The sequence below is a fragment of the Borostomias antarcticus genome (genome assembly GCF_949987555.1).
Source record: "Borostomias antarcticus genome assembly, chromosome: 7".
Taxonomy (NCBI): Eukaryota; Metazoa; Chordata; class Actinopteri; order Stomiiformes; family Stomiidae; genus Borostomias; species Borostomias antarcticus.
The window spans coordinates 21,900,948-21,928,820 of record NC_140240.1 but is presented as its reverse complement, the minus strand read 5'-3'; the positions used below and the strand labels follow the sequence as shown (position 1 = coordinate 21,928,820).

At 44.3% G+C, this 27,873-nt stretch overlaps 1 protein-coding gene across 2 annotated transcripts in view; it reads left to right on the top strand.

Annotated features, from left to right (window-relative positions):
* LOC311311370 (CSC1-like protein 2) overlaps positions 1-26,755 on the top strand; it is a 36,800-nt gene extending 10,045 nt beyond the window's left edge. The window contains exons 5-25 of one of the 2 annotated variants that reach the window (XM_084441067.1): positions 1,543-1,581; positions 3,858-3,948; positions 5,938-5,975; positions 6,321-6,463; positions 8,867-8,918; positions 9,073-9,181; positions 9,945-10,015; positions 10,598-10,678; positions 11,076-11,199; positions 11,594-11,727; positions 12,650-12,787; positions 15,377-15,530; positions 15,804-15,910; positions 16,416-16,502; positions 17,974-18,039; positions 18,837-18,999; positions 20,471-20,576; positions 21,785-21,952; positions 22,146-22,261; positions 22,451-22,528; positions 23,444-26,755. In XM_084441067.1, the coding sequence (XP_084297193.1) occupies positions 1,543-1,581; positions 3,858-3,948; positions 5,938-5,975; positions 6,321-6,463; positions 8,867-8,918; positions 9,073-9,181; positions 9,945-10,015; positions 10,598-10,678; positions 11,076-11,199; positions 11,594-11,727; positions 12,650-12,787; positions 15,377-15,530; positions 15,804-15,910; positions 16,416-16,502; positions 17,974-18,039; positions 18,837-18,999; positions 20,471-20,576; positions 21,785-21,952; positions 22,146-22,261; positions 22,451-22,528; positions 23,444-23,626 (2,248 nt within the window). In that variant the 3' untranslated portion in view covers positions 23,627-26,755. Of the gene's footprint in view, positions 1-1,542; positions 1,582-1,627; positions 1,686-3,857; positions 3,949-5,937; positions 5,976-6,320; positions 6,464-8,866; positions 8,919-9,072; positions 9,182-9,944; positions 10,016-10,597; positions 10,679-11,075; positions 11,200-11,593; positions 11,728-12,649; positions 12,788-15,376; positions 15,531-15,803; positions 15,911-16,415; positions 16,503-17,973; positions 18,040-18,836; positions 19,000-20,470; positions 20,577-21,784; positions 21,953-22,145; positions 22,262-22,450; positions 22,529-23,443 lie in introns of both variants that reach the window. The other variant, XM_084441068.1, reaches the window with a different exon arrangement.
* The last annotated feature ends 1,118 nt before the right edge of the window (positions 26,756-27,873 follow it).

Here is a 27,873-nt window from a genome sequence, read left to right as displayed (position 1 = left end):
AATAGCAAAGGATTATTCATATTACAAGTGTATTCTGATGACAACCTCTTGTCTTGGCTCCCAATTCCCTCCTATAAGCCCTGTGATGTGCAGACCACTCCTACAGGCTGTTTATAGCCTGACAACAGACGTTAGAGTCTGTTTAGATCTTCAGTCTGATCTTGCTTCCACTCTAACTGATTTCCATGGGGGAGGGATATTTGATTTTCCCTAACCAATCAATAGAGACCAATGTATCTGCCTGAATCTAACGTCATTGCTGATGTGTAGCCATGAAAACCATAGACAATGTTGACAACATGGAGCAAAGTGAACCAATGTAATGGTAGTAGGCTACTTTGTTACTAATACTACCAACTAGTCTACTGCCAATCGCTCTCTCAAATACAGGTGTCACATTGCCCCAACGCACAGCTTGACAACAGTGGCAGTCCCGCCCTTGGCGCTGATTGGCTAATTGTTAGACCCTGTGGCGCTCATTGGGCCGATCCTTTTTTTACTCAGAGAAACGTCCGTTTCATGTAGCAACACCAAGACCAAGAATCAGCCAACCCGGGTGGAGTGGGCGGATCCGGACGTCTGGACCCAGGCTAGGCCGTTTACTCATTTTCTCCTATATCTCACTCTCTCCCTTCGCCATAGCAACCTGCCTCCCGTTCTCTCTCAACACCCCGCCTGACCCATTACTACACCAACACCAGTTCACAAGGAACACGTGTTTATGGCGTGTTCCGCTCAGCTGCTGACAGGGCTACTGTGCTTGGGAGGGGTGTTGTGTTGCACCAGGGCCTGTCCCCAGTGAGGCAGCTGTCTGGGGGAGAGGGGGGAACATATCTGCTTACGCGGGGGCCAGTGGGTCGGCCCAGGATGCCACCACAATACTTTGGTGATCGTTTATCGTTTGCCACTGTTGTGTTTGCAAAGGGAAAGGTGCTCTGTTCAGTTGTAATGAGGTACTGTACAGTAGCTGACGTGGGGCGGTTTTGGTGTGGTGGTCATACCACAAAATCCAAATAAGTGAGTGGCAGTATTACATTTGCTTTTAATACAATTAAAGCCCTGAGCCCCGATGTGTGAACCAGAGCCCTGGGAAGCTACTGTAGCTCTACATTACCTCTGTTTACCTCTGGGCCATCCTTTGTTTATTCAAAGCACACACAAGCACAGAAAATGCACCTCTAGCTCCAGTAAGATGGTCTTTAGCACACAGTCTGATTGCAATCATTAAAAAGAGAGCAAATGTTCATTGGTGATTGATTTTTCTGTGTCAAAAAATGCAGTATCTATGATTGGGCCACTCGCCTTTGCTAGCAGCAGAGGTCTGTTAAGCCACCATACCATTGTCTACATTATCTCTTTGTCCAAATCACTAACATACACTCCAAATCTCAGTGTCCATGAATTTAGCGGAAAGGGGAGTATGCATTCTTGGCATTTTGTGTAAAGACACAAAAGTCTTTTGCACATTTGGAGTAACCACCAAATAAACGAGTCACTGACGATATTAACTTTCTACACTTCCTCCCTGTTCTTCTTTTGAAGATTGAAGAAGCGTCTCAGCGGCCTGGAGGAGCGGGAATAGTATGTCCTTATTTTGTGTTTTTGATTTTCTCCTGTTTTGAAATAGTTTCTCCTCACTGGCTGGTCAGCTGGTACACACTGTCCCGATGTTGACCTGCTTACTGGTGAATTAACACGCACTTTCTCCCTCTCTGTATTTGTGTGTGTGTTTGTGCGTGTGTGTGTGTGTGTCTGTCATAACAAGCTTATAGTGGTTTTTACGGGTGTCTCTTTTCACTGGTGTTTGCTGTGAATTCTTCTGCTGTTTCACCTTTGACCTTCTCTGCCTGTCTTTCCTGGTCCTGATAGCCTACCTGCCGTGCACTCTGAAGGGCTTCCTAACATGTTATTAATCTGTGCTCTGAAGGGCTTCCTAACATGTTATTAATCTGTGCTCTGAAGGGCTTCCTAACATGTTATTAATCTGTGCTCTGAAGGACTTCCTAACATGTTATTAATCTGTCAGTGCTCTGAAGGACTTCCTAACATGTTATTAATCTGTCAGTGCTCTGAAGGACTTCCTAACATGTTATTAATCTGTGCTCTGAAGGACTTCCTAACATGTTATTAATCTTTCAGTGCTCTGAAGGGCTTTCTAACATGTTATTAATCTGTGCTCTGAAGGACTTCCTAACATGTTATTAATCTGTCAGTGCTCTGAAGGACCTCCTAACATGTTATTAATCTGTCAGTGCTCTGAAGGACTTCCTAACATGTTATTAATCTTTTACGTCCATGCTTCTAATCATCATTCACCTTATTATTCACTTTATTTATCATTAACACAGTCGAAGAAAAGACAGGGATAACTATGAGCCTGTGAAAAGGTAAAAGGCGTATCTGTGTTGATATGAATCTCAGTAGCCCCCCAACTGTGTGGAGTTTTCGTATGAGTCCCTGTGACGTTAGCTGTGCTTAGCGAGTCCCGATTGGATCCTTGTACCACTAGACCATATTATATGTCAAGTTGTCATTCTCAGCACCGGCTGGGTTCCAACCTAAAACAACAACACCTCCTCCATTCTGTCTACTCAGGATTTTAAGGGGGTGGCTTTGAAGGTGGGTGGTAAAGGTGTACGTTTTGGGATTGGAATCCAGACAGCACTAGAGTGAATAGTAGTCTTCAAATCATCAGTTTATGTTTCTCCTTATCAGACACCTTCCCCTGTCTGTGTAAATGTCTCTCTGGTGTACTACAGGTCTGTCCTTGGATTCTAGTAGATCTCCAGTTGTGATAACCCCACCCTGCTGATGAAAACATTGGAAATCATCAGTCTTTGAACAGTGCTTCCGTTGCAAATCTAGTTTTGGGAAAAATGCCCTCAAATGTTTTTGAAAGGATTTTTCACAACTGAACTGCTCGTCATTTGTGAAACAGGAAAAAATATAATTAGAAAAAGTAATAATTACATAAAATGATCTGAAGATCTGATGTGGTATTACAGTCTAATGGGATATCTAGTATAATTACTTGAAGTACAATACGGTTGTAGGACTCAGACTGTAAATGCAGTGTTGTCGTTTTCTGCAATAAGACAGGAACAGCATACCTCACAATCTGATACATATTTAATGCATGTTTGGAACCACAATGTAAAAGGGACCATCATTATTTTTAAACCACTGTGCAAGAGGATTGTGTGTGAGCTGTGCACTTGTCTTCACACCACTGACTAGTTATTAAATACCTGCTTACATCATAAGAAATGGTCTGGAATCTATAAACGAACCATACCTAACAAACTGACAAACCTAAATTTGCATGCCGTGTTTATTATTTTGTTACACTTGTTTCTGATCTGTATTGCCCTGCTCACATCACCCTGACCTGAGGTAAAATGTTAGATGTTGAGGTCCATAATGGATTCTGGGGATTGTAAAAAAAAAAAATAGAATAGTAGTTGAAAAGTTTCCTGTACTGACTGACTGACTGACTGACTGACTGACTTTACCCTGCTGTAACAGACACCTCTGTGCAATGTGGGATGGGGCTTTGCTGCATGCTCGGATCTTGGCCAGTTTGGCTTTAACTATTAACGCTGTGCATTGTGGGAAATTGAGTTACCTCATGGTAGAACCTCAGAAAAGAGATAGGGCCTTTCAAAATGAGGAGCACTAACTGCCTGAAATGGTTCTACACAGAGGCCATATTAAAGGGAACATTTTTTGACACGGTAAACACGATGAGGATTAACTGTGACGCCCAGCAGTGCGGAGGAAGGACGTGTTTCGGTCTTGTCCTCTGGTCTCCTCCTGTTGCTAACATCCAAAAAGTGACCGTTGTCCTCTGCTTCCAGTGTGGCCTCAGCTATGCACTCAGAGACGCCCGACCGCTACGAGCGCCTGACGTCAGTGTCCAGCTCCGTGGACTTCGACCAGCGGGACAACGTAAGAACACCCCTCCCCCCATTCTCCCCATGTCTCCCCACCTCGGAAATCGCCTCTAATTGGTCACACGTGCGTCTGTCTAAACCACTCCTATTGGCTTTGGCTCCCATCTCAGTTCAATAATGCAGGATAAGCGGCGGAAGGCAAATCCTCGGACAGGCGTGCCGGCGAGGGGGGCGGGGGTGGGGGGGGGGCGGGGGCGGGGGCGATGTGTGTGTGCGCTTCACTGTGCACCCTCCTCCTCTCTGCTTGACACAGATTTCCACTTAAAGAATGTCTCATCTTGGCGATACCCCCCCCCTCCCCACACAAAAACATACACACACAAACATGCGCACAGATTTCCCCTCCCCCAGTGCAATAACATTTTCTCTAATTTGTCTAAATGAACAACATTAAAGAAAAACAACAATCTGTAATGGAAAAAAAAACATTTTAAGAGCCAATTCAATTTTGGTTTTAAAACTTTCGACAAAGCAACAAGTAAGCCACGAAACCAAAATGCGAACCAGTCTTTTTTTTCCAGTTTGTCTATAGAATGTCCCTGTTCTTTACCCAGAGCAGCTTTCTTAACTTTATACAAACAAGGCACATTTATTCAAACAACACCCACTTCAGAAGAGAACAGCCTATGGAAGCAAGCACAGAAGGCGTACAGATGGAGGCCCACTGAGGGAGACCAGAATGGCCTCAATATCCACCCATCCACTCACAGCACAGCTCCTTGGTTGGGCCCTAGTGCTAATCGCTCTGGGATTTTTTAGGCCTGTGACTTGTCAGCTATAATCCAGTTGCTGCTCTTTAGCTCTCCCTTGACTCTTAAGAGGTCAGCCCCGGTTCACACTCCCTCCTCTGCCTCTCCCCCTCCTAATCCTCCTCCCACTCTCCCTGACACCAGCGCTCACCGTGACGTCACTATTAGAGTCTCTACCCTCCCTCACACACACACACTCCCAATATTTATGATACCTTCGGGTCTACAGATCTACAGTGTGAACTAGTATTTCTTGGTTGGGGCCTCCAAGGTTTTGAATATTTAGCTTATTTATGCATTTGGGAGTGTAGAAGGATTCATTTCGATTCAATACATCATTATTGTCCTTGGAGGGCAGTTCTGGTGCCGCTTAAAAATATGAACACAAACACAAAAAAATAGTATGATATGTTTGCACTGTCCTGTCTTGTTCCTGCACCCAGTCTATTAACAAAGTTCATGAGTAAATAAAAGTGCAAGTAGTAGTATTCCCAAGTCTAACAATGAAAGATGGACTATACTTACTGATTAATGGCAGCAAAGATAGCTATAGGAATGAAGGAGCCTGGAGATCCTGAGTCTAGAGACCCTGTACCGACGCCCAGACGGCAGCAGGTGGATATCCTGGTCCAGGGAGGTGGGATGGTCGGCCAGGATGGACTTGGCCTTTCTGACCAGGTGCCCAGATGTTTCTGAGCGTAATCTAAGCACTTTGGGTAATCTGTGCTAGCTCCAGTTAGCATTATAGCTCCCGTTAGCATTATAGCTCCAGTTAGCATTAGCCTGCACAGCATCCAAAACTCCTCAAAAAGACATAGATCGCAGTCGGAAACATGTGCATCCCTCTACTCCCAGTAAGTGCAAAACAAACTAAATATTCAGAATCCTGGAGCACCCATCTAAATTCCAAATTCAGGAAGTAGGTTGCATTTCCAAATCACTAACGAACAAAGGGCGTTATTTTCATCTCCCTTTAGTATTCTTTCATCTTATTTACACAGATATACTTGAAACCCAGAATCTAATAGTCACTTCTCTCTCTCTCACAACACTGAAGGCACTACACGTTAGAGCAGCGTTCACCGTACTGCCCGAGCTATAATCTTCCTCAGTCAAAAAATTTAAAAAGATTATAGAATCAATTCTTGTATTATGTTTACAACTTACACATTTTCTTTCTGTGCTTTTTCAATAATTTATGTTTGACACTGACAATATCCATGTCTTTAATATAGGGCTTCTGTTCCTGGCTAACAGCCATCTTCAGAATAAAGTAAGTATGTGATTAGAGGGTCTACTGTGCTCTGTTGTCATCCCCATTCACACCATGTCTTAAGATGTCTCCTGGACATGGGATGTAGCTTTTTCAACACCGGGAACATTTGAAAATTAGCCACAACTACTACTGATGCATTTACAGCAATGTCATGAATGTGTACTGTCCGTATAAAAATAAAATTGTAAATAAAATAAAATAAAATAAATGTGGACAAGCACCATCATGCATTATCAATTTCTATCCACAACCTTCTTGAAGACCACAGCACCAAGTTTGGTATTATATCCAGAATCCTATGCACTGTCACTCTGTCTTATGTTCCGTAATTGTCCTTGTCAGGGACGAGGAGATCAGGGAGAAGTGTGGCGAGGACGCGGTCCACTACCTGTCCTTCCAGAGACACATCATCGGCCTGCTGGTGGTGGTGGGTGTTCTCTCCGTGGGCATCGTCCTGCCCGTCAACTTCTCCGGGAACCTTCTGGGTGAGGGAACTCTAACCCTAACCCTAATGATTTATAGAGTCTCACTAAATGTTGAACAAATCAGTTATTAACCATGAAAAAAAATCTATACATGTAGCTTTAATCAAAGATTTCAAAAATCCATCAAAATAAACATATGAATCATTTGTAAATGTTATACAAATTTAGTTATACATGATTTCATAATCATTTACAAATGTATACAAATGGTTTGTTCATGATTAGTTAATTATCTACTAATAGCTTATAAATGTCTTATAACTGATCATTGTTATAAAGTTACCAGTATTTCACTTTTGCAACACAATGTTGAAATGTTAACCAGGATTGACGTGTATCACTATACTGTAAATAAGCTTAAAGCATCATATCCGTCTGAATAAGTGATTTTACAGTATGAAACGTTGCTTATTAGCCTGTTGCCAGCACATAATGCAGAGGAAGCGGCAACATTTACTGTATATATATATATGCACATAGATAATGTAATATATACTTTGTGTGCTTTATGAAATAGGCACGTATAAACATTTACATATAGAAATATGCTTTGTTCTGGTGAATTGTTTACTTTCTTTCACAAGCAGTTGGCTCCTGACGAATTTGCCTGAGATTGGCTGGCTGATATTTCGATTATAGATTTTCTGCAGTTGTATCTTGTTATGTGGACTCAAAAAAAAAAAAGAGATGGGCATGACTCTGGGATCTTTATTTCCCAGACCATAGAAGCTCTCTCTCTGTCTACAACGAGCCGAGTACCGCCAACGGTGTGGCCTCCACTGCACAGGGAGGAGATAACTTAGCCCCCTTGTCCTTTCCTGGGTTAAGAGTTATCGCTAGCTACCGGTCCTCTCTCAGCATCGCTGGGTGGTACATTATTAGAACCCGAGGGCTTAGAGAGACTGTAATGGGATTGATCTCAGTGTAACTGGGTTCCAGCGCCGTCTGCAGAGGTGGACATGTAGGACATTACCCAGCAGCCATTGTGCCAAACCCTTTTGTTTTTTTGACCGTGCCCTATCCCCCCCACCCTTGTTATGTTATCTGATCAAACGCGAGCTCTCTGCGGCTGGCCTAGCATGGCGTACCACTGACCTGTACAAGCAGGGGTGTAGAGGGGCGTACCACTGACCTGTACAAGCAGGGGTGTAGCGGACTGTACCACTGACCTGTACAAGCAGGGGTGTAGCGGACTGTACCACTGACCTGTACAAGCAGGGCTGTGCTCTCCTCCTTCTCATCTTCCTTCTTTCTAGTATCATGCTTTATTTATTTCCCTCTTTTTCCTCTCGCCCTCCATTCTTTAGAATGAACTCTCTCCCTCTATCTCTCTCGCTCTCTCTCTCTCTCTCCCTCTACCTCTCTCTTCCTATCACTCTCTCTTTCTCTCCCTCTATCTCTCTTCCTATCACTCTCTCTCTCCCTCTATCTCTCTCTTCCTATCTCTCTCTCCCTCTCTCTCTCTCTCTCTCTCCCTCTATCTCTCTCTTCCTATAACACTCTCTCTGTCAATCTCTGTTGGATCCACACATACATCACATGAAATGTTATTATCAGGACTGTTATGTGGTGTTATTGTCCTGTATACATCAGTATCATACGGTGCCTCTCACAGATTTGACATGCATGTACAGTAGTAGTCATCACTAACAGTATCTGGACAGTGACACGTTATTTACTGGGAGTGATTATTAATGTAATAATGACTATAAGGTTACAGTTACAGCTAAGGCTACAGACTCAGATTACAGTTCCCCTGCAGAACAGTAGCTCCTCTCTGGTATTCAAATACAACCACATCGTGTTCATGTCTTGTCATTATCTGTCATCAAGCTGACTCTCACTGCTGGATGTTAACAGTTAAAAACCCTACAAGTTTTTGTTTGAAGTGTTTTGGGAAAAAAAGAGGCTGTCATCATCAACACACGATCCCACAAGCTCTTAGTTTAACAAATACCAAGGAGGCCTGGTGCCTCCTAACCCTAGCCCTCTCCTTAAAAACATTACATTACATTCGTCATTTAGCAGTTGCTTTTATCCAAAGCGACTTACAATAACTGCATTTAACGTAGGTAGTCAGTGTACTACTACTCGCCAGAACTCACAAGTGCATGTCCTTTCTGACTAAGAGCACAATCTACTGCTAAAGCCAAAGTGTAAGAGTAGCAAATTATAATTACAATAGGCGCTTAAGAGGGAAGATCATGGTAGTACGTGAGTTTTGAGCCTGCGGCGAAAGATGGGCTGCGACTCTGCGGTCCTGACGTCAGTGGGCAGTTCATTCCACCACTGCGGGGCCAGGACAGAGAAGAGCCATGACCGTGTCCTAACCTAACCTAAAAATTATGTCAGAGTTGTCATTTCATAATGACTAATAGTGTCGTATCTCTTTGTCTTTACCAGAGAATAATGCATACAGCTTCGGCCGGACGACGATAGCCAACCTGCAGTCTGGGTAGGCACATTTTTTAAAGATTAATTTTAAAAGTTGTGGTGTTGGTCGAATAACACAAATTGAAAATGAAGAATGATATGTTGTTCTGTTTTCCTATCGAGGTGAAAGGGAAATGTGCTGACGTTTTGAATCTCGTCTCTCGTCGTTCTCTCAGGACCAACCTCTTGTGGCTCCACACCACGTTTGCGTTCATCTACCTGCTGCTCACAGTGTACAGCATGAGACGACACACGTCCAAGATGCACTACAAGGAGGATGACCTGGTATGGATGCTAGTTTGCTGCTGCTGCCGCTGATGTTTTGATCTCACTGACTTTGCACAGACCTTTGAAAGTGCAGTGAACACTTAATGCACTCTCACAGTTGATCTATCTATCTAGGGTGTTAATTCAGTTGTAAGGCTGACTTGGCCCAGCTTGTTTATGAATACCATGTCAGTTGTTGTAATCCAAAAACCCTTATGCCGGGCTCACACTACAGGATATTTAAAATCCTAATCAATTTAGAAATCAGGTTACATCACACACATAAGGAGAATCTTAACAGATATTCTTCTTGCGCATCTCAAACAAGCACACAGCAAGATTTGAAAATAACGGCTCATCACACACTACAGGATCTTATCGTGCCCGAGGGAGCAACGAACCACTGGTCTCGCTGTCTCACTTGTAAAGTCGGGACGTAATAATCTTAAATATCAAACATGTTTGATATTATCGGGGCTGCCCCGATGGGTCTGCGAGCCGATCGGAAGGTATAAGATTGGATCTGTAAACCCCTCACATTACAAGATCATCTGGGCCAATCATCGTCCCCGACCAACGTTCCAGACCAGATTTCTCCTCCGATTGTCGGGCGGGGTGAATCGGGGATAAATCGGCCCAAAAATCCTGTAGTCTGAGCCCGGCATTAAGAATGAAAGAAAATCCAAATGAATCCCCTAAAAATAACTTTATATTCTTCTTGGGGTAAACTAATAGACTGTACTACTGACAGTTTTACAAATGAGCTTCTCTTCTGTTTCAGGTGAAGCGAACTTTATTCATTAACGGAATCTCGAAGTATGCCGAGGAGCTGCACATCAAGCAGCACTTTGAGTAAGCCCCTCTCAGCCCCCCTCCACCTTCAAGCCCCTGCCTGTGCAGATAAGCGGGTCGAGAGCGTACATGCTTCAGGTTCTACTTTATCAGTCCAACACCCTCTCTCTGGATCACAGAAGTCCCTATATGGGTCCACTAGACCACACTCTACACCCGAATGCTGTGCGCAGCACTTAACATCAACCAGAGCGAGCATGTTACCCGCTAGCTGGCCGGTACCGTTCTTTGCGCCCCTGCGTCTTTCTTGAGCGCGCCCACGTATGTAAGAGTGGGACGCCCTCGTTATCGATGCCCGTGTGTCGGCTCCCACAGCGCCAGTTTGCTGGCTGGAAGCTCCTGGTGTCTCTGGCAGTGACCAGCCAGCCTCATTCTGGTTCTGGTTGATGTTAAGTACTGCACACCGCATTCTGGTAGCACCCATCTAGGGACTTCTGCAGGGTGGGCTTCAGGGGTCCAGCATTCACAGCCACATAGGAGAACGGACTCTACAGTCGCGTAGTAGATGCTGAGTTGGAGTACCAGACATAAGGGACATATTAGACGTGCTAGTGTCCTCATACCTGTCCTCCTGTCCTGCAGACAGGCCTATGAGAACTGCACGGTGCTGGAGGCGCGCATCTGCTACAACGTTGCCAAGCTGATGTCGCTCAACGGCGAGAGGTAAAGGGACAGTTCGCTGTCGAGTCTGAGGAAGAGCATTTGGGCTCTAAACGCCACTCGGGCTCACAATGAAAAACAATCATTTTTAATGGGAGCTCTCTGGTGTGCGGAACTCTATTTTCTCCTTATCTACAAGATGTTGTGATCAAGCACCCAGACTTATAAGTACAGTGTATTGTGCATGTCTTTTTAAAATATATATTATATTATATAATTTTATTTTATATTATATTATATTATATGAGATTGCTGGTTGAATATAATGTCTGTACGTTTGTGTGTGTGTGTGTGTGTGTGTGTGTGTGTGTGTGTGTGTGTGTGTGTGTGTGTGTGTGTGTGCGTGCGCGCGTGCGTGCCTGCGTGCGTGCGTGCGTGCGTACGTGCGCACGTCTTACAGGAAGAAGGCAGAACGCAGTAAGAAGTTTTTCACAGACCTGATGGCCAAAGAGCACGTCCCCACCATGATCAACCCCAAACCCTGCGGACACCTCTGCTGCTGCGCCATCACAGGCTGTGAGGAGGTAGCGTGAAACCGCCTCGCTCCTCAGAACTAGAGCGTCCACCCTCCCGCTTTGGGTTCGTACTCTGACCTACGAACGCACCTCCACCACCTGGAGGGAGACTTTAGCTCAGGAGGTAGAGCGGGTCGTCTGATGGCCGCAGGGTCGGCGGTTCGAATCCCGGCTCCTCCTCTCTCCACGTGTCGAAGTGTGCTTGAGGCAAGACACTAAACCCCAAAACTGCTCCCAATGAGCAGCCTAGCACCTCGGATGGCAGCTGACCGCCACTGGTGTGTGAATGTATGTGTGAATGTGTGTGTGAATGGGTGAATGAGAAGCCATGGTCAAGTGCTTTGTCCGTTAAGGTAGAAAGGTGTTTTCTAAGTGCAGTCCCTCTGCCGTGGTTGTGTTCCAGGAGGAGGCAGTGAACTACTACACGAAGCTGGAGGCCAAGCTGAAGGAAGAGTACAGGAAGGAGAAAGAGAAGGTCAACACCAAGCCTCTGGGCATGGCCTTCATCACCTTCAAGAACGAGGCCATGACTGCCATGTGAGACCACATCCATGTTGTGTGTGTGTGTGTGTGTGTGTGTGTGTGTGTGTGTGTGTGTGTGTGTGTGTGTATGGGTGTGTGTCTGTATGAACGAGGCCATGACTGCCATGTGAGGCCACATCCATGTTATATATTAGATTATACTCTTAGTTACTTGTTTAGAAAGGAGATGCGCTTGAGTGAGTTCTGGCGAGTTCTGCTTATCGTCGTTTTGGATAAAAGCATCTGCTAAATGATAGTAATGTATTTGAATCTGATCGCTGTTACAAATAACGTACAAACACATACTGTTTTCAGCAGCCTCCGAGACAAATGCTTCTTCTCATTGCTTCACATGTATTGTACTGTACATAGACTGACTGAGTGTTCTGCGAATAGCAGGTCTACTTATGAAAAGAGCTCCAGTATATGCCGCTGTCGAATGCTCTGTCAGGCTCTCACAGGCTCTTTGGCTATGTTTGTGTGTCATAACCTAACTGATAATAAGAACACACGATGTAGCTCCATCTACGATTTTATAGATATTTTATACATCAATCTATTTTAGGAAGTACCATCTGTTATACCCCCACCATCTTGTCTTAAACATGTAAAGTCTTGTCTTAAAGGAGCACTTCCCGATTAGCAAGCTTTTTTATCATTCCAAAATCTGCAGTATGTTACAATGAATGTGAATTTTCTTCCCTCAATCTTCCCTGGGCTTTTTTTTCTTAAAAACAAACATACAAACAAATGATACATTGATGACATCATTTGTGGAGTTTTTGTTTTTTTGAAACTGCTAGGTGCAGGGAACATGGAGGGAAGAAAATTCACATTCATTGTAACATACTGCAGATTTTGGAATGATACAAAGCTATTCGGGGAAGTGCTCCTTTAAAGAATCTCACTCACAGGACTGATCCTTATTTTCCCCCAGAATCCTGAAGGACTTCAACGCGTGTCAGTTCCAGGACTGTAAGTGTCGCACGGAACCGCGATCGTCCCAGTTCAGCGAGAGCCTGCACGTCTCCAACTGGAGCGTGACGTACGCACCGGACCCGCAGAACGTGCGCTGGTGAGTGCTTATGTCACACTAGTCTTGACGCCAGGCGCCGGATGGCTTCGTCTGAAACTGTTTGGAAAAGGGAAGGCACTGTCAAAACTGCTCGGCAGGCGATTGGATGAACAACCTGTCTTTCACCGTCTATCACGGGGTGAATCAAATTCTTAGCAAAGCCAATCGGGAGAAGAGCAGAGACATCTTTTACACAGAGAAAAGCCTTCAGTGTTGTTCGTTGCTTTTCTTTCAATGAGGAAATACTCTACAGTTCGGATAAAACTGATGCTATAACAGCATCTACGCTAACCTCCGCCATTGTTGTTTTAAAACGAACAGTTGCTTCTCGTTGTCGTCACACCTACTGTAAACCCCACCCGGCGTAGCTGCTAGTATTTCCTCATCGAACGCTGATTGGCCGATCGTTCTCTGATCAGGCGCAAACTGATCTCTGTGGAGCCTTGCCAGACTGGTGAGTGGAGTGAAACGATGTGAGCTTGTCAGATCAGGATGGTCTCATGAGGCTAGCGTCACACAGGCCGGGGGAGAAGAACGTGGCCCTCCCCACATATTTATGATGAGATAATTTTAACCAGACACCGTGTTCCTTCAGTTCACACCATGCCTGCGTTGTGAAACTCTCCAATGTTTTACTGCCTCATTTGGTGGAATGAAGATACAAACACCCAAATTTCCCCTCCTGGAGATTATTAAAGTTATATCTTATCTTATGAATGGGAGGAGCAATGTCAAGTTAATTGCAGTTGGAGACTTCTAAACCATCGCTACGGTAGGAATTCAATACAAGCTAATCCAGTAGAGTAGAGTAGAGTTACTGGTGTGTTCTTTGCCTTCACATTGGAGACAAAACTGAGACAGGTTACTTGTAGAAAATATGTTAGTAACTTTTTTCTTTCCATTTTCATTATACCTCTGTATTGAAAATGGTAATACCTGCAGTAACAACTACTATATAGTTACATACATGGGTATAGTTATGTCATTCCATGGTATTAGAGTTTGGCGGTGTTGGTAATTACATAAGTGGAAGGCTTGTTGCAGAGGAGCTCTCCAGGGGCAACTTAAAGTTCTGGTGCCAAAATAAGATTGATATACAGTACATCCTTTTACAGAGGCTAATAGAGTGTTTACTTTCTAGGCCTTGAAATCATAGTCTGTTACGTTTTATTTGTACAGTTATACTGCATCAGGTGTGTCCCGGGGTGCGTGCAGAGCACCTCCAGCTGTTACCGAGAGGAATTTCAGCATAAAGCAGTTGCTAAACACGGGTCCTGAGGTAAAAGAAATGATCGAAGGGCCAATCAGAGCAGGGGAGGCTCCGTCAGTGCTTTTGAAATGCCGAGTAATGTTTCTGCATGAGCTTTTCCGCTGCACACCTCTCCACTCAAGGACGGTTGTGGTGGAGGATATGGAAGGGTGGGAGGTCATAGATATTAGTTGAAACTCATTACTGACCCTAACCCCCCCCCCCCCCCCTCAACCTCTAGTCAGCCGTTTCATGACCCCCTGACTTTGGAGCACGACTGAACGGCAGATTGTTTGTGGGCTTGCATAGATAGGAGTGTAGGCTACTATAGATCGTTTCACGGAATGTTCATATTCAAAAGATGACACTACTTTTGTCGATCGCAACCTTTGGTTTTGCCCCGATGATAACAGTCAGCTAGCGTTAACAAGCTGAGCCTCCCAAATGCAGGAGAGTCGAGATAAGTAAATAATAATCCCACCACCAAACAACAAGGTCCCAAAGTTAATTTCTCGACTTGCTAGTGTGACTATAAGTGCAGATTGACACACTGGATGTGTACTTGGATCAGGTCGTTGCCCTAGTGACCGAAAACTATTGAAAAGGTCTATATCTTCTAGCCAGACACTCAGACTGAATCACCATCTTGTCTCACATACAGTCTGAACAGGCTCCCATCGCAGCCGTATTAAGATGGGAGTTGGCAAAGAGGGAGTCCTCAGCGATTAGTTTGTCCCCCTAACCCCATGGCTCCACTGGGTCCGTTAGCGTCAGGCCCGGCGGAAGGTGATTGGCCGCCCTAGGCAAAATAACGACAGTGCGCCCCCGACAAGTTGTTGAGCGGTGGGGGGTGCTAGCGGACAATTCAAATTGTCAGAAGATTGGGGGGGGGGTGCTAGCAGAGATTTGTGCGCCCCTAGTGCCTCGGCGCCCTAGGCAATTGCCTTTTATGCCAAGTGCATGCGCTGCCCCTGGTTAGCGTCAACTGTCAGTGTCTGTCAAAAATCAAGAAATGAACCTTGAACGCAACGCGATGGCTGCAGCGGAGCCGCTGTCATTAATTGCAATGGATTCATTTCCTTAGCGTCTGATGGTTGATGGTTGACGCTAACAGTGTGGAGCCAAGTTGAACCAATCACAGCATTTGTAATCAGATTTAAAGGATGCTGATTCGCCTGGTTGGAATTCCAACCAAGAGATCACTCTGGACGAGAGCCTTTCCAGACCCTGAATCGCATTCAAAAATTCTGATTCACGGGGGGGAGCCAGACTATATACTGTATATTCAGTTTCTGTATGTCTAAAAAAATCTTTCATTTTTACTTTTTTTTTTTTAACAGGGAACACTTATCATTAGGGGGCGTGTCCTGGTGGGTTCGTTGCTTCGTCATCAACTGCATCCTCTTCCTCCTCCTCTTCTTCCTCACCACGCCTGCCATCATCATCTCCACCATGGACAAGTTCAACGTCACCAAGCCTGTGGAGTACCTCAATGTGAGCAGATCCCTTCTCTTGTTCCCTCAAAGCTTTTGACCACTTATCAAGGGCTTCTGTCTCTCTTAACTCAACCTAGTTAGCCATTACCATCTGCATTCACACATTTTAAAGCTAATACACTAACAGTGACGGCAAATTCACCGAAACAAGCATTGAATGCAAGATTTAAGTGGCATTGATCGGACTGCTTAATGGCTGTAATGTAACTCTCCACTCTGCCTGAAAAAAGTAAATACGACGTATTGTTCTTGTTCTGTGTGGTTTCTCTAGAACCCCATTGTGACCCAGTTCTTCCCCACCCTGCTGCTGTGGGCCTTCTCCGCCCTGCTGCCCACCATCGTCTACTACTCTGCCTTCTTCGAGGCCCACTGGACTCGGTACCACACTCCACCGCACTGTCACCACAAGTTATCAGTCTGATTTCCTTTTATGTTGTACATTGGGAATATGTTTTTGGCTGTTAAAATATGATTTTGATATGAATTGAGAAACATTAGATTTTCGGGTTGTCCATTCGTCTGTCCCATTCTCGTGAAGCAGAGGTGGGAAACTTCCTGAAATAAAGGAGATCACTAAAATCGATATAAAAGACACTGAAATAGTCTGTATTTATTCCATAATGATGTCCTGATGTTACTGTTGAATAAAAACAATAATTGTGCCTAACAGCGCCCCCTAACTGTTTTGAAATCACTGTAAACCACGCTTACGGCTTATTGCTTAATTATAGCTCATAGTAAGTTTTGGGTAGTCTGCACATTTAACTTAATTTTCAGAGATCCGTTTGTTAGAAAACATTGGAAAACAATCCTCTTAAGCGGACAGCGGTGTTTTGCATATTGACTTACATATTTAGTATTTATCTGTGTTTTTGACGGGCAGGTCAGGAGAAAACAGGACCACCATGCACAAATGCTACACCTTCCTCATCTTCATGGTCCTGCTGCTGCCATCTCTTGGTCTAAGCAGGTACCCAGTATCTTTACTGTATGGATGTTCCCATGTCTTTACTGTATGGATGTTCCCCTGTCTTTACTGTATGGCTGTTCCCATGTCTTTACTGTATGGATGTTCCCATGTCTTTACTGTATGGCTGTTCCCATGTCTTTACTGTATGGATGTTCCCATGTCTTTACTGTATGGATGTTCCCATGTCTTTACTGTATGGCTGTTCCCGTGTCTTTACTGTATGGATGTTCCCATGTCTTTACTGTATGGATGTTCCCATGTCTTTACTGTATGGATGTTCCCATGTCTTTACTGTATGGATGTTCCCATGTCTTTACTGTATGGCTGTTCCCGTGTCTTTACTGTATGGATGTTCCCATGTCTTTACTGTATGGATGTTCCCATGTCTTTACTGTATGGCTGTTCCCATGTCTTTACTGTATGGATGTTCCCATGTCTTTACTGTATGGCTGTTCCCATGTCTTTACTGTATGGCTGTTCCCGTGTCTTTACTGTATGGCTGTTCCCGTGTCTTTACTGTATGGCTGTTCCTGTGTCTTTACTGTATGGCTGTTCCCGTGTCTTTACTGTATGGATGTTCCCATGTCTTTACTGTATGGCTGTTCCCGTGTCTTTACTGTATGGATGTTCCCATGTCTTTACTGTATGGCTGTTCCCATATCTTTACTGTATGGCTGTTCCCATGTCTTTACTGTATGGATGTTTCTTTCCTCATCCCAGAAATGACGCACTTACACATTCACTGTTGGTCATTTGATGTAAAAGCTCTGCATTAGTGCATTTGGACTGAGTTTGGCTCACATCTTCCCTTTATTTGAATGGATAAAAGGACAAACATTGGCATCACCTCTGAAAACTAGGTGTGGGTTGAATTATTGAGGTATATCTGCTTGCTGAAATGGGACCCATGAGGAAAGTTCCTAACGAGGCTCAAGCACTTTCACCTGGTGCTGAAACCCTCGATTGTCAACCACTGAGTGGTCGCATGTCCGCAAATACACTGTATACATAAACATCACATACACATTACACTTTGCACACTCACTGTACTGTATATACCCTGACCACACTCCATTTTGTATATCGTTTTTATTTTTGCATTCGTATTTTGTACTGCTCATTTGCACTGTCCTGTCTTGTCCCTGCACCCTGTCCAATGTTGTCTCCATGTTCTGCACCGAAACAAATTCCTGTTACTATCCTACATGGCAATATACGTTTCTGATTCTGGTAATATTGCTCTTGAAATGTAGCCTATTTGGGCCAGTAAGAAAAAGCTGTGAAGGATTGCTTGAATGCAGAGGGCAGATGGAGTTGTGTTGTTTTTTTGTGTTTCTGTCTGGCTCCTGTGATAGATGCACTGGGGCGATGTCTGCTCAAATGTTTCAACAATGTTGGAAGTGTTTTGGCGGCCGCACAGGTTCATCTCATACTGATACTGTTTTATGTTTTGTTTTGTCCTTTAATACAGTTTGGATGTTTTCTTTCGCTGGCTATTTGACAAGAAATTCCTTGCTGATGGTGCAGTCAGATTTGAGTAAGTAGTGTTTATGTTCAAATCACTTGTGATAGTAGAAGTAGAACTTAGGCCCTGTCCACACGAACATGGGTATTTTTGAAACCGGGCATCACACGCAAACAGCATTCTAGGTCACTGAAACCAGACTTTTTTGAAAACTCCATCCAGGGTGAACATTTTTAGAAACTCCACTTTCAGTGTTGTCGTGTGGGCAGGAAAACCGGAGTTTTGGCTTTGAGTTTTGTTTTAAGACGCTGTTACCACCTGTTTACATAAAATGCCACAATGAGAACCCTGTGGACTCAACCACACAACTCTGCAGCTCTCGGTTACCGAAATGCTGTTCTTCTGGTGTTTTCTTCTGGCTAATAAAGGGCTAAAAATCAAAGTTGGAGTGGAGCAGAAGTCCGAAAGTAATTGTTGATAGCAAGGAGCTTATTTGATGTGTGTGTTACAGCTATCGAACAGAATGAGCCAGCGACAGCCTAGGCAGTGTGTTTTTGCGTTTTCATGTGGATGGAGATTTTTATTAAGAATGAAGGAGGGAAAACCCCATTTTCAAAAATACCTGTGTACGTGTGGACAAGGCATTAGAACTTACTTTGTGTTCATGTTCTATGTAAGGACTTTTTAACCGAAGCAATTAATGTATGTGAACACTGTCCTTTTTAAACTCAATAAACTAAACTACACTTCTTCACTTAAGTGCCAGTAATTATCCAATCGTACATGACTATACCTTTAAGTAGTATTAATTGTAGGCCACCCTAATCTAGCCAGTACCTAATCTATCTTGTTGTGCATCTCTTTTTCAGGTGTGTCTTTCTCCCTGACAACGGAGCCTTCTTTGTCAATTACGTCATCGCCTCAGCGTTCATCGGGAATGCCATGGACCTGCTGAGGATCCCTGGTCTGCTCATGTACATGATCCGGCTGTGTCTGGCGCGCTCCGCGGCCGAGAGGCGCAACGTGAAGAGGGTGAGCAGCGCCGTGAACCCCCAACCAGCACGCAAGATATCACCATGACCTCACCTGTTCACCATGTACATGACATCACCATGACCTCACCTGTTCACCATGTACATGATATTACCTGACCTCACATGTTCACCATGTACATGATATTACCATGACATCACATGTTTACATGACATCACCATGACCTCACGTGTTCACCATATAAATTATATTACCATGACCTCACATGTTCATCATGTACATGATATTACCATGACCTCACATGTTTACATGATATTAACATGACCTCACATGTTTACATGATATCATCGTGACCTCACATGTTAATCATATTATCATACCCTCACATGTTTACATGATATTAACATGACCTCACATGTTCACCATGTACATGATATTACCATGACCTCACATGTTTACATTATATTATCATGACCTCACATGTTTACATTATATTACCATGACCTCACAGGTTTACCATGTACATGATATTACCATGACCTCACATGTTAAGATTATATTACCATTATCTCACAGGTTTACCATGTACATAATATTACCATGACCTCACATTTACATGATATTACCATGACCTCACGGGTTTACCATGTACATGATAATACCATGACCTCATGTGTTGACCATGTACATGATAATACCATGACCTCATGTGTTGAACATGTACATGATAATACCATGACCTCATGTGTTGACCATGTACATGATAATACCATGACCTCATGTGTTGAACATTTACATGATAATACAATGACCTCATGTGTTGACCATGTACATGATAATACTATGACCTCATGTGTTGAACATGTACATGATAATACCATGACCTCATGTGTTGACCATGTACATGATAATACCATGACCTCATGTGTTGACCATGTACATGATAATACCATGACCTCATGTGTTGAACATGTACATGATAATACCATGACCTCATGTGTTGAACATGTACATGATAATACCATGACCTCATGTGTTGACCATGTACATGCTTGTAAGTGAATAACCAACCATCTGACTGAAATGTGAGTGGTGGGATCATCTAGTATATAATGACAGATGAGGAGGAGGTACATAGGCACGTTTGTTATCCACGGTGTCCATGGTTATCTCCACAGTTGGCCAATACTCAAACAAAAACATAGACATTGTGTAAGATAATCAGTGTGCAGCGATACTTTCTACCTGCTTCAAATGAAAAAAGTCGATCTCAGGGACTATTGATAAGGGATTATTTAATGTCAACCTCATAAGTTCAACACCAGTTCAGACAACACTGACCAAGTATATTATAAGCAGAATCCTTGGACTGAAAAAAACAAAAGTAATTCTATTTTTAAATCAATTTATCTTTTTTATTGGGAACCTTTAGAACTGAGGTTTTGTGTGTGTGTCTGTGTGTGTCTGTGTGTGTGTGTGTGTGTGTGTGTGTGTGTGTGTGTGTCTGCAGCATCAAGCTTATGAGTTCCAGTTTGGTGCGGCCTACGCCTGGATGATGTGCGTCTTCACCGTTGTCATGACCTACAGCATCACCTGCCCCATCATCGTCCCCTTTGGTGAGTCAGCGCTCCTCTCCTCAGAGAGAGAGAGAGAGAGAGAGAGAGAGACAGAGAGAAAGGGAGAGAGGGAGAGACCGAGAGAAAGAGAGAGAGAGAGACCTTCTGTCTTTGTAACACCATCTACTAGACGTTTTCAGTGAAAACGCTCGGTGCATTACATTACAGTCATTTAGCAGACGCTTTTATCCAAAGCGACTAACAATAATTGCATTTAATGTTGGAAAAGGCAATGTACTACTACTTGCCAGAACTCAAAAGTGCATCTTCTCTCTAAAACAAGTGACTAAGAGCATAATCTAGTGCTGAAAGCAAAGTGCAAGAATATCAATCTAAAATACAATAGGTGCTTAGGAGGGAGGATTGTTGTAGTACTTCTTGAAGAGATGAGTTTTGAGCCTGCGGTGAAAGATGGGCAGCGACTCTGCTGTCCTGACGTCAGTGGGCAGTTCGTTCCACCACTGCGGGGCCAGGACAGAGAAGAGCTGTGACTGTGTCAACGACCGCAGGGGCCTCGGAGTGACGGGACAACTAGTCACCCCGAGGTAGCAGAGCGTAGCGGTCGGGAGGGGGTGTAGGGTTTGACCATGGCCTGGAGGTAGGAGGGGGCTGTTCCTTTAATTGCCCTGAAGGTCAGCGGCAGAGTTTTAAACTGGATGCGAGCCGCTACAGGGAGCCAGTGTAGGGAACAGAAAAGGGAAGTTGTGTGGGAGAACATAGGGTGGTTGAACACCAGGCGAGCAGCAGCTTTCTGGACAAGTTCCAGAGGTTTAATGGCTGACGCCAGGGCCCCAGCAAGGAGGGAGTTGCAGTAGTCCAGGCGGAAGAGTACTCAGTTACGGTATAGGTTATTATAGTGGAACAAAATGTGGGGGAGAGGAAAGGGGTAAGGGAATGTGGCGGAAAAAAAGCAGCTGAAGATGTTACCACAACAAGATCAATATTAACATGTACTTAGCCTTCCCTTGGTGCCCCCTCCCCCATAACTGCTTTCACTTGTGTACTGTAATACAGTGTAATAATGTATCCCACATCCGTACTATTTACAGTTGTACAGTAGAATATATCTGAATACACTCCACATCTGATGTAACAACATCAGTTACGAATCATTTTCAATTAGTATTTTATTTATATTCCTGGAAAAAAAAGCTCATTGTGTTATTATCTTCTTAACAGTCCTAAAAAACATGTCCCTGTTCTCCCAGGTCTGATGTACATGCTGCTGAAACACCTGGTGGACAGATACAACATGTACTATGCCTACCTGCCGTCCAAACTGGACAAGAAGATCCACTCCGGGGCTGTGACCCAGGTGGTGGCCGCCCCCATCCTCTGCCTCTTCTGGCTGCTCTTCTTCTCCTTCGTGCGCACAGGTCAGAGGTCAAACACGAGGGTTTATTCATCTAAGAGGTTACGGCTCAGGTCTTTAGGTTCCGCCCAGGATGACCGGGGGGTGGAGCTTATGTTAACACAGTATGAATGTTGACATGTAAATACCAATATAGATTCAGATTTACAGAACACGTCAGGACACTTAATTCTTTTGACGATGTTGTGTGAACCCAGGTTTTGTCACGCCCACCTCCATGTTCACCCTGGTAGTCCTCATCGTCACCATCGTGGTGTGCCTCTCGCACGTGTGCTTTGGACACTTCAAGTACCTCAGCGCTCACAACTACAAGGTACGGGTCACCGTGCTCAAGGTACGGCACAGCGACACACTCTTGGCTCTCCAGCTTCACTTCAGGTAGTGGAGTTAGTCCCCTGTCGTACCGCGAAGAAGACTCTAACCCCCCCTCTCTTTTTGTCCTGAACCCCGCCACCCCCCCACCCCCCCCCCCACCACCACCTTTCCCTCATGCTTCTGTCAGATCGACACCAAAGAGACGGACGTGGACAGGGTTGAAAATGGACGGCCCCAACGCTCCTCTCCTACCAACAAGCCTCAGGTAAGCTAGGAGGCGTCTCGCTGTGGGGAGTTTGGCTCTCAGAGGTTTGGGACGGCTCAGACTCACAAGTCCATCTCTAAACGTTGCACTCGGCTAGAGACCGAAGACATTCGTCCAGGTTTGAGTCCGTCTCTTAACGCTGCGCTCAACTAGAGACTGAAGACATTCGTCTTCCGTCGTTCATCGTGACGAGGACAGGGTGGAGACGAAGAAGAAGGGCTCTGCTACGAAGGCGCAGGAAGACGGGTTTTAAAAACGTTTTATTATGTGGTGCAATGTTATTCAAACAACATTTCACATAATTTAGTGTGTGTACAATAAATGTCATTGAGATACAATTTTTATATAGACGAATAATAATAATAAAAACATCCACAGAGCCAAATTTGTGAAAGTTCACACGCTAAAACATGCTTATGGAGATGAGGACTGGTGCTCTCGGTTAAGGTCCAGCAGCATCAGTAGGAGAGGAGGATCTTTCAGAAAAACATTTACTGGTGCACAGATCACTGACGTTTCCACTGTCTTCTTCAGAGTGAATTCAGCCTAATCTCATATTGACGTCCGCTGAGCTTTTAGAAAGGTGCAGAATAAAAGTATTGATTTATTCTAAAATTGAGTCAGAATGTATTAATTTAAGAAATGTTGACGGGTTCGACAAGAACGTCCTGTTTACCTCTGTCTGGTTTGGTTTGGTATCCGCCTCTAACAAGGCTGAGCCAATAGTATTACGACGTTGGTACCACGCGGTCTGTCGGGAGGCGGGAGCGGTCAGGAGCGATCAGTCCTAATACTATTGGCTCAGAGTTTCGTTTTTTCTTCGAATGATTCGTCTACATCGAAGTCTTGACTATTGCACCTTTAAGTGCTTAGATCAGGTTTCTTTTAATCACTTACTTTGTGTTCTTTTTGCAGCAGCAGATGTATATCGCCCAAGTCCTGCAAGACCCAAACTCAGACGAGGCCGGGGCAGGCAGCGGGGAGGACGACCGGGGGTCTTCGCAGGATGAGGAAATGATCAATGCAGGGAACAGCCTCAATGAGGCGGATTTTCAATCGGGGGAGGATAGCCTGATCGCCAATGAAGTTCACCACTAACTCCAGCAGCTGAGGAGGCCAGAGGAGAAGGCCTGAGGAGAGAGAGAGAGAGAGGGAGGTTGTGTGAAGAGGGACGGCCAGAGAGGGAGGAAGAGGAGGGACGGCAAGAGGGAGGAAGAGGGGGACGGCCAGAGAGGGAGCACCCTGCTGACCGGTCCTCACAAAGACCTCTCCAGGTCTGCTGGAATGATCTGCTTCTGTTGGAACGGCTTCTGCACAGTCACAGTCAGCATCCCCAAAGTTTGTCTTTACAGCTGCACACACACACACACACACACACACGCACACACGCACACACACACACACCCCCACCCAGGTGAATGGTTGTAGCCTCCTCAGGAGCTATAATGTGCTTATTCTTTGAAGGCCACTAAGTGAAATCACAAACTCATCTCAACCACAAAAAAGGAATCTGAGGCTTTTAACTCCCTCGTTTTAGTTCTTGATTTGATTCTACTGTCCTGTGTAGAATGTGGAGGAAACGAAGCAAATTTGCTAAACAATATACCATAGGCTGCACCCTGTACATATCTGAAAAGCCAAAATGTCTGCTTGTTTGGAGAAGGAAGGTTTATTAGAATGGAGCCTGATCTTGTTTCCTTTCCCTTCCGCCAGCTGAACTTTCATCGATGATTTCCCAGAATCCAATCAGAAGAGTTTGTGTAAATAAGGAAGCATTTAATCATGCTTGTAGCACAGGTCCATGGGTCGAGCTAACCCTATGCCTAAATCCCATCTGTATCTGGTCCTGTAAAGGTACAAAGCATCCATCATTCCATGGCTCGCTCCCCTGAACAGTTGCTGTCTCTCCACCTTTCTCTCTCCCCCTGTCTCTCTCCCCCTGTCTCTCTCCCCCCGTCTCTCTCTCCCTGTCTCTCCCCCTGTCTCTCTCTTCCTGTCTCTCTCCCTCTGTCTCTCTCCCCCTGTCTCTCTCCCCCTGTCTCTCTCCACCCTTTTCCCCATGGAATCCTAGGAGCCTCCTGAGATCTTGAGAAGGGTAGACAGTGGGTTAAGACATCACAAACTTACCGACATGGTTCATGCTAGGGTCGCAAAATTCCCGGGAATATTCACACACTTGCCATGGGAATTAACAGGAATTAATTGGAATTAATGGGAATAAACTGGAAAACAGAATTTATTCCTGTTAATTCCCATACATTTCCAATTTATTCCATGAATATTCCTGGAATCTTGCAACCCCCACGCTGAGACCAACCTCTGAGGGAGCTGTTGAACACTGGATCTTCAGGTGACTGATGACACAACAGAATTCTGTCATTGGTTCACAGCACGTTCTATGGTTCTTGTGTCTCACGTTCTAGGGTTCTTGTGTCTCACGTCTAGGGTTCTTGTGTCTCACGTTGCTCAGCGGACTGAAGGCAGGGTCGATCGCACCAGCAGGATACTGGTCGCGTCAGAAACAGTGGTTCGCTGGTGCCAAACAGCCAGTGGGTGTGATGTACTAGGATATAATCACCTTTGTTTCCAGTGAAATCACAAGCCTGGACTGAGCCACTGTTTGACTGAAGCGTTTAGATGCCTGCTCCCTGCTCCTCGCCTTCTCTGCTTAGGGTCGCTCCTCTGTTAACTCTGGATCATTCTGGATGTTGAGAACATCTTTTTGTCTTTATTTTTGATTTCACCTCTATAACCTTAAAACAGTGAACATGTACCTCTGAAATGGGATGTTCATTTGTATGCCCATGTAGTACGGTAGGCCACCTGTTCTCCAACGAGTGTCTGTTGGTCTTGGAAAGTTTGGACATTTCAGCAATAGTTCTGTAGTTCAGCTTTTGTTTGTAAATAAAGGAACAAGCAGTGCTTTTCCAACCGTTGGTCGACCTTTATGCCTGAAGTTGTCAGGTTGGTGGTTGTTTCTATGACTTATTTGTTTGTATGTATGCACTAACAGTAGATCAGTATGAGAATTACCGTATGAAAGCCAAACACTCATGAAGGATTGGAACAATACCAGTAAACCAAAAGTACCTGGTCGACATCGTTCAGGACCGTCATCTTCTTGAGTGTCCTACATTTGAAAGTGGTGTGAAATCTTAAACTGCAGATTTAGCTACTGATTCATTGAATAATACAAAAATATACAACAAAAAGACATTAATGCTTGTAAAGCATTCAATTTAGTGTTTGGTTTTGATAATAAATCATTGTCTTTATATAGTTGCATAGCTTCTAGACTATGTAAAGAGAAAACAAAATGAAATAAACATTTTCACTTGTAAGTATATCACTTTATGTTTGACAAAGTACTTGTCAGCTGGTGCCTGTTAAGTGCAACATAGAGTTGTGAGAGGAACTGGACAGGACAGAGGCGCTTGGAGACGGGGAGAAACGGGTCTTTCCTCAAGTTGTACCTCCTACTCTCCAAATACCTCTAATCCCAAGTACAATGAGGTGGAGCTTTATGCATCTCTCATAGAACCGCTGTGATCAAGCAGCCGTCTCCCTGCCACCTGTTAGAAGGGTCAATCGCGAAGAGGGTGGATGTACATGTAAATGTAGCCTTAGAAGAGCCCCTCGGCAGGTACTCTGACCGAGCGTTATTGTTGTGATGTATACAGCACCAATGAATAGCCATGCTTCCAAATTCCTGAGACGCTTGAGACTGAGATGCGCAGCATTGTGGGTAGACTGGGATGACATCTTGTGGTTCCATTTGATCCTATTTCCTCTTCCCTGAGCTTCTGCTGTGTTGGTATTTGATGAATAGGTGCTGGTAATATGGTTACAGGTCCACCTAGCCATCAAATAAGGGACCTTAGGCTTTATGACGAGGGGATACAGCATTAGAGTGAAGGGGGAGAGCTAGGACAGTGAAATAGAACAGTGCCAATGTTTTCCTACTCTTCCAAATTGACCCCTAGGCCCGAGAACCTTGACAGAGAAATATGCCATCCTCTCGGGTCCGAGGGTTGATTTGGGTTTGGGTGACCGACCACAGTCCAGAAGAGGGATGGGAAGTGAGAGTGAAGACTCGCTAGAGGTCACTGTATAATTGTGTGTTTTTATGACTTTGTTTTGAATTAGGGACGTGTCGTCTCTGTGCAAAACCATGTGTTGTAAAACCACTTTGAATCAGGAGCATTGCAATAGTTATAAAGTACCACATTTAAAACACTAGAACTCATGTTCCAGTCCAGTGACGTGAGGACATGTTGTATAGTCTCAGGTGTTTTTTTTTTCCCTAAAAGAAATGTTTACATCAGTTTTTTATTTGTTTCATTTATACACATACGTTGTAGCAGTTGTAATTGTTATCTTCTGACACAAAGCTAGCCTATGAAAGCTATAGCCACTGGAAACATTCTGTTGGACAGGAAAATACACTGCACCATGGTTGTCAAACTAACCTTGGTTGAAAAGCCCTTACATTTACAAATGCACTGTGGTTTGCCACAGTTTAAAGGATAAGGATATAGGTTCACCATTTTGGACCTTAGATCCTATTTGTGGTCTTTACCATAAAACTGACACATAGAGACCATCTGATCGTCCCGTCCCGGTATTGAGCTTACTACAGTTTTTCTGCAGGCTCTCACTGGGCTACAATGGAAGCCAAGGGGACACCCGTAAATGCGTTGGGAAAAACTATGATGAATGTGCTTTTCGGAGACGGGAAGCACAGGGTGTAATGTTACCAGTCTCCGTATGCTCTCCTGTATGCTCTCCTGTGAAATGTATCGCAATCAAAATATTTTTACGTGCTTTATACTGTAGCAGGCTCAATACTGGACCAATCAGTGAAATTATGGTCTCTGTATCAGGTTCAGGGTAAACAGACCACGAATAGGGTTTAAGGTCCAAAATAGTGAACTTAATCTTAATTGCCATGGCTACAAGCTTGAGACATTGTAGCATGTGTGTCTACTGTTTTTTTGGGGTTGTCATGGTCATGATTGTTATACCGTGTATGTACACTTACAAGAACTATTCACTCAGTTTTCCTGTCATCTTTCCGCTGGTTACAGAAGCTGGCTTGCTGATATTCAGTCTCTCTCTCCAGGGAAATTAAGCTACTTATACACTGCAATGAAGATGCTCTGAGCTATTTTTGTAAATTGTTAAAGGGACTGTCCAGTGACGCAAAGTATTTGATACCAATAATGTATTAAAGAGTTGTTGATAGCTGTGACAATGTTGTTGTGTAACATATAGTTGGATTTTTAATATATCAACTGATGTATTATTTTCTGCTTTTAAACACTGTAGCATAGGTTATGTAAAGA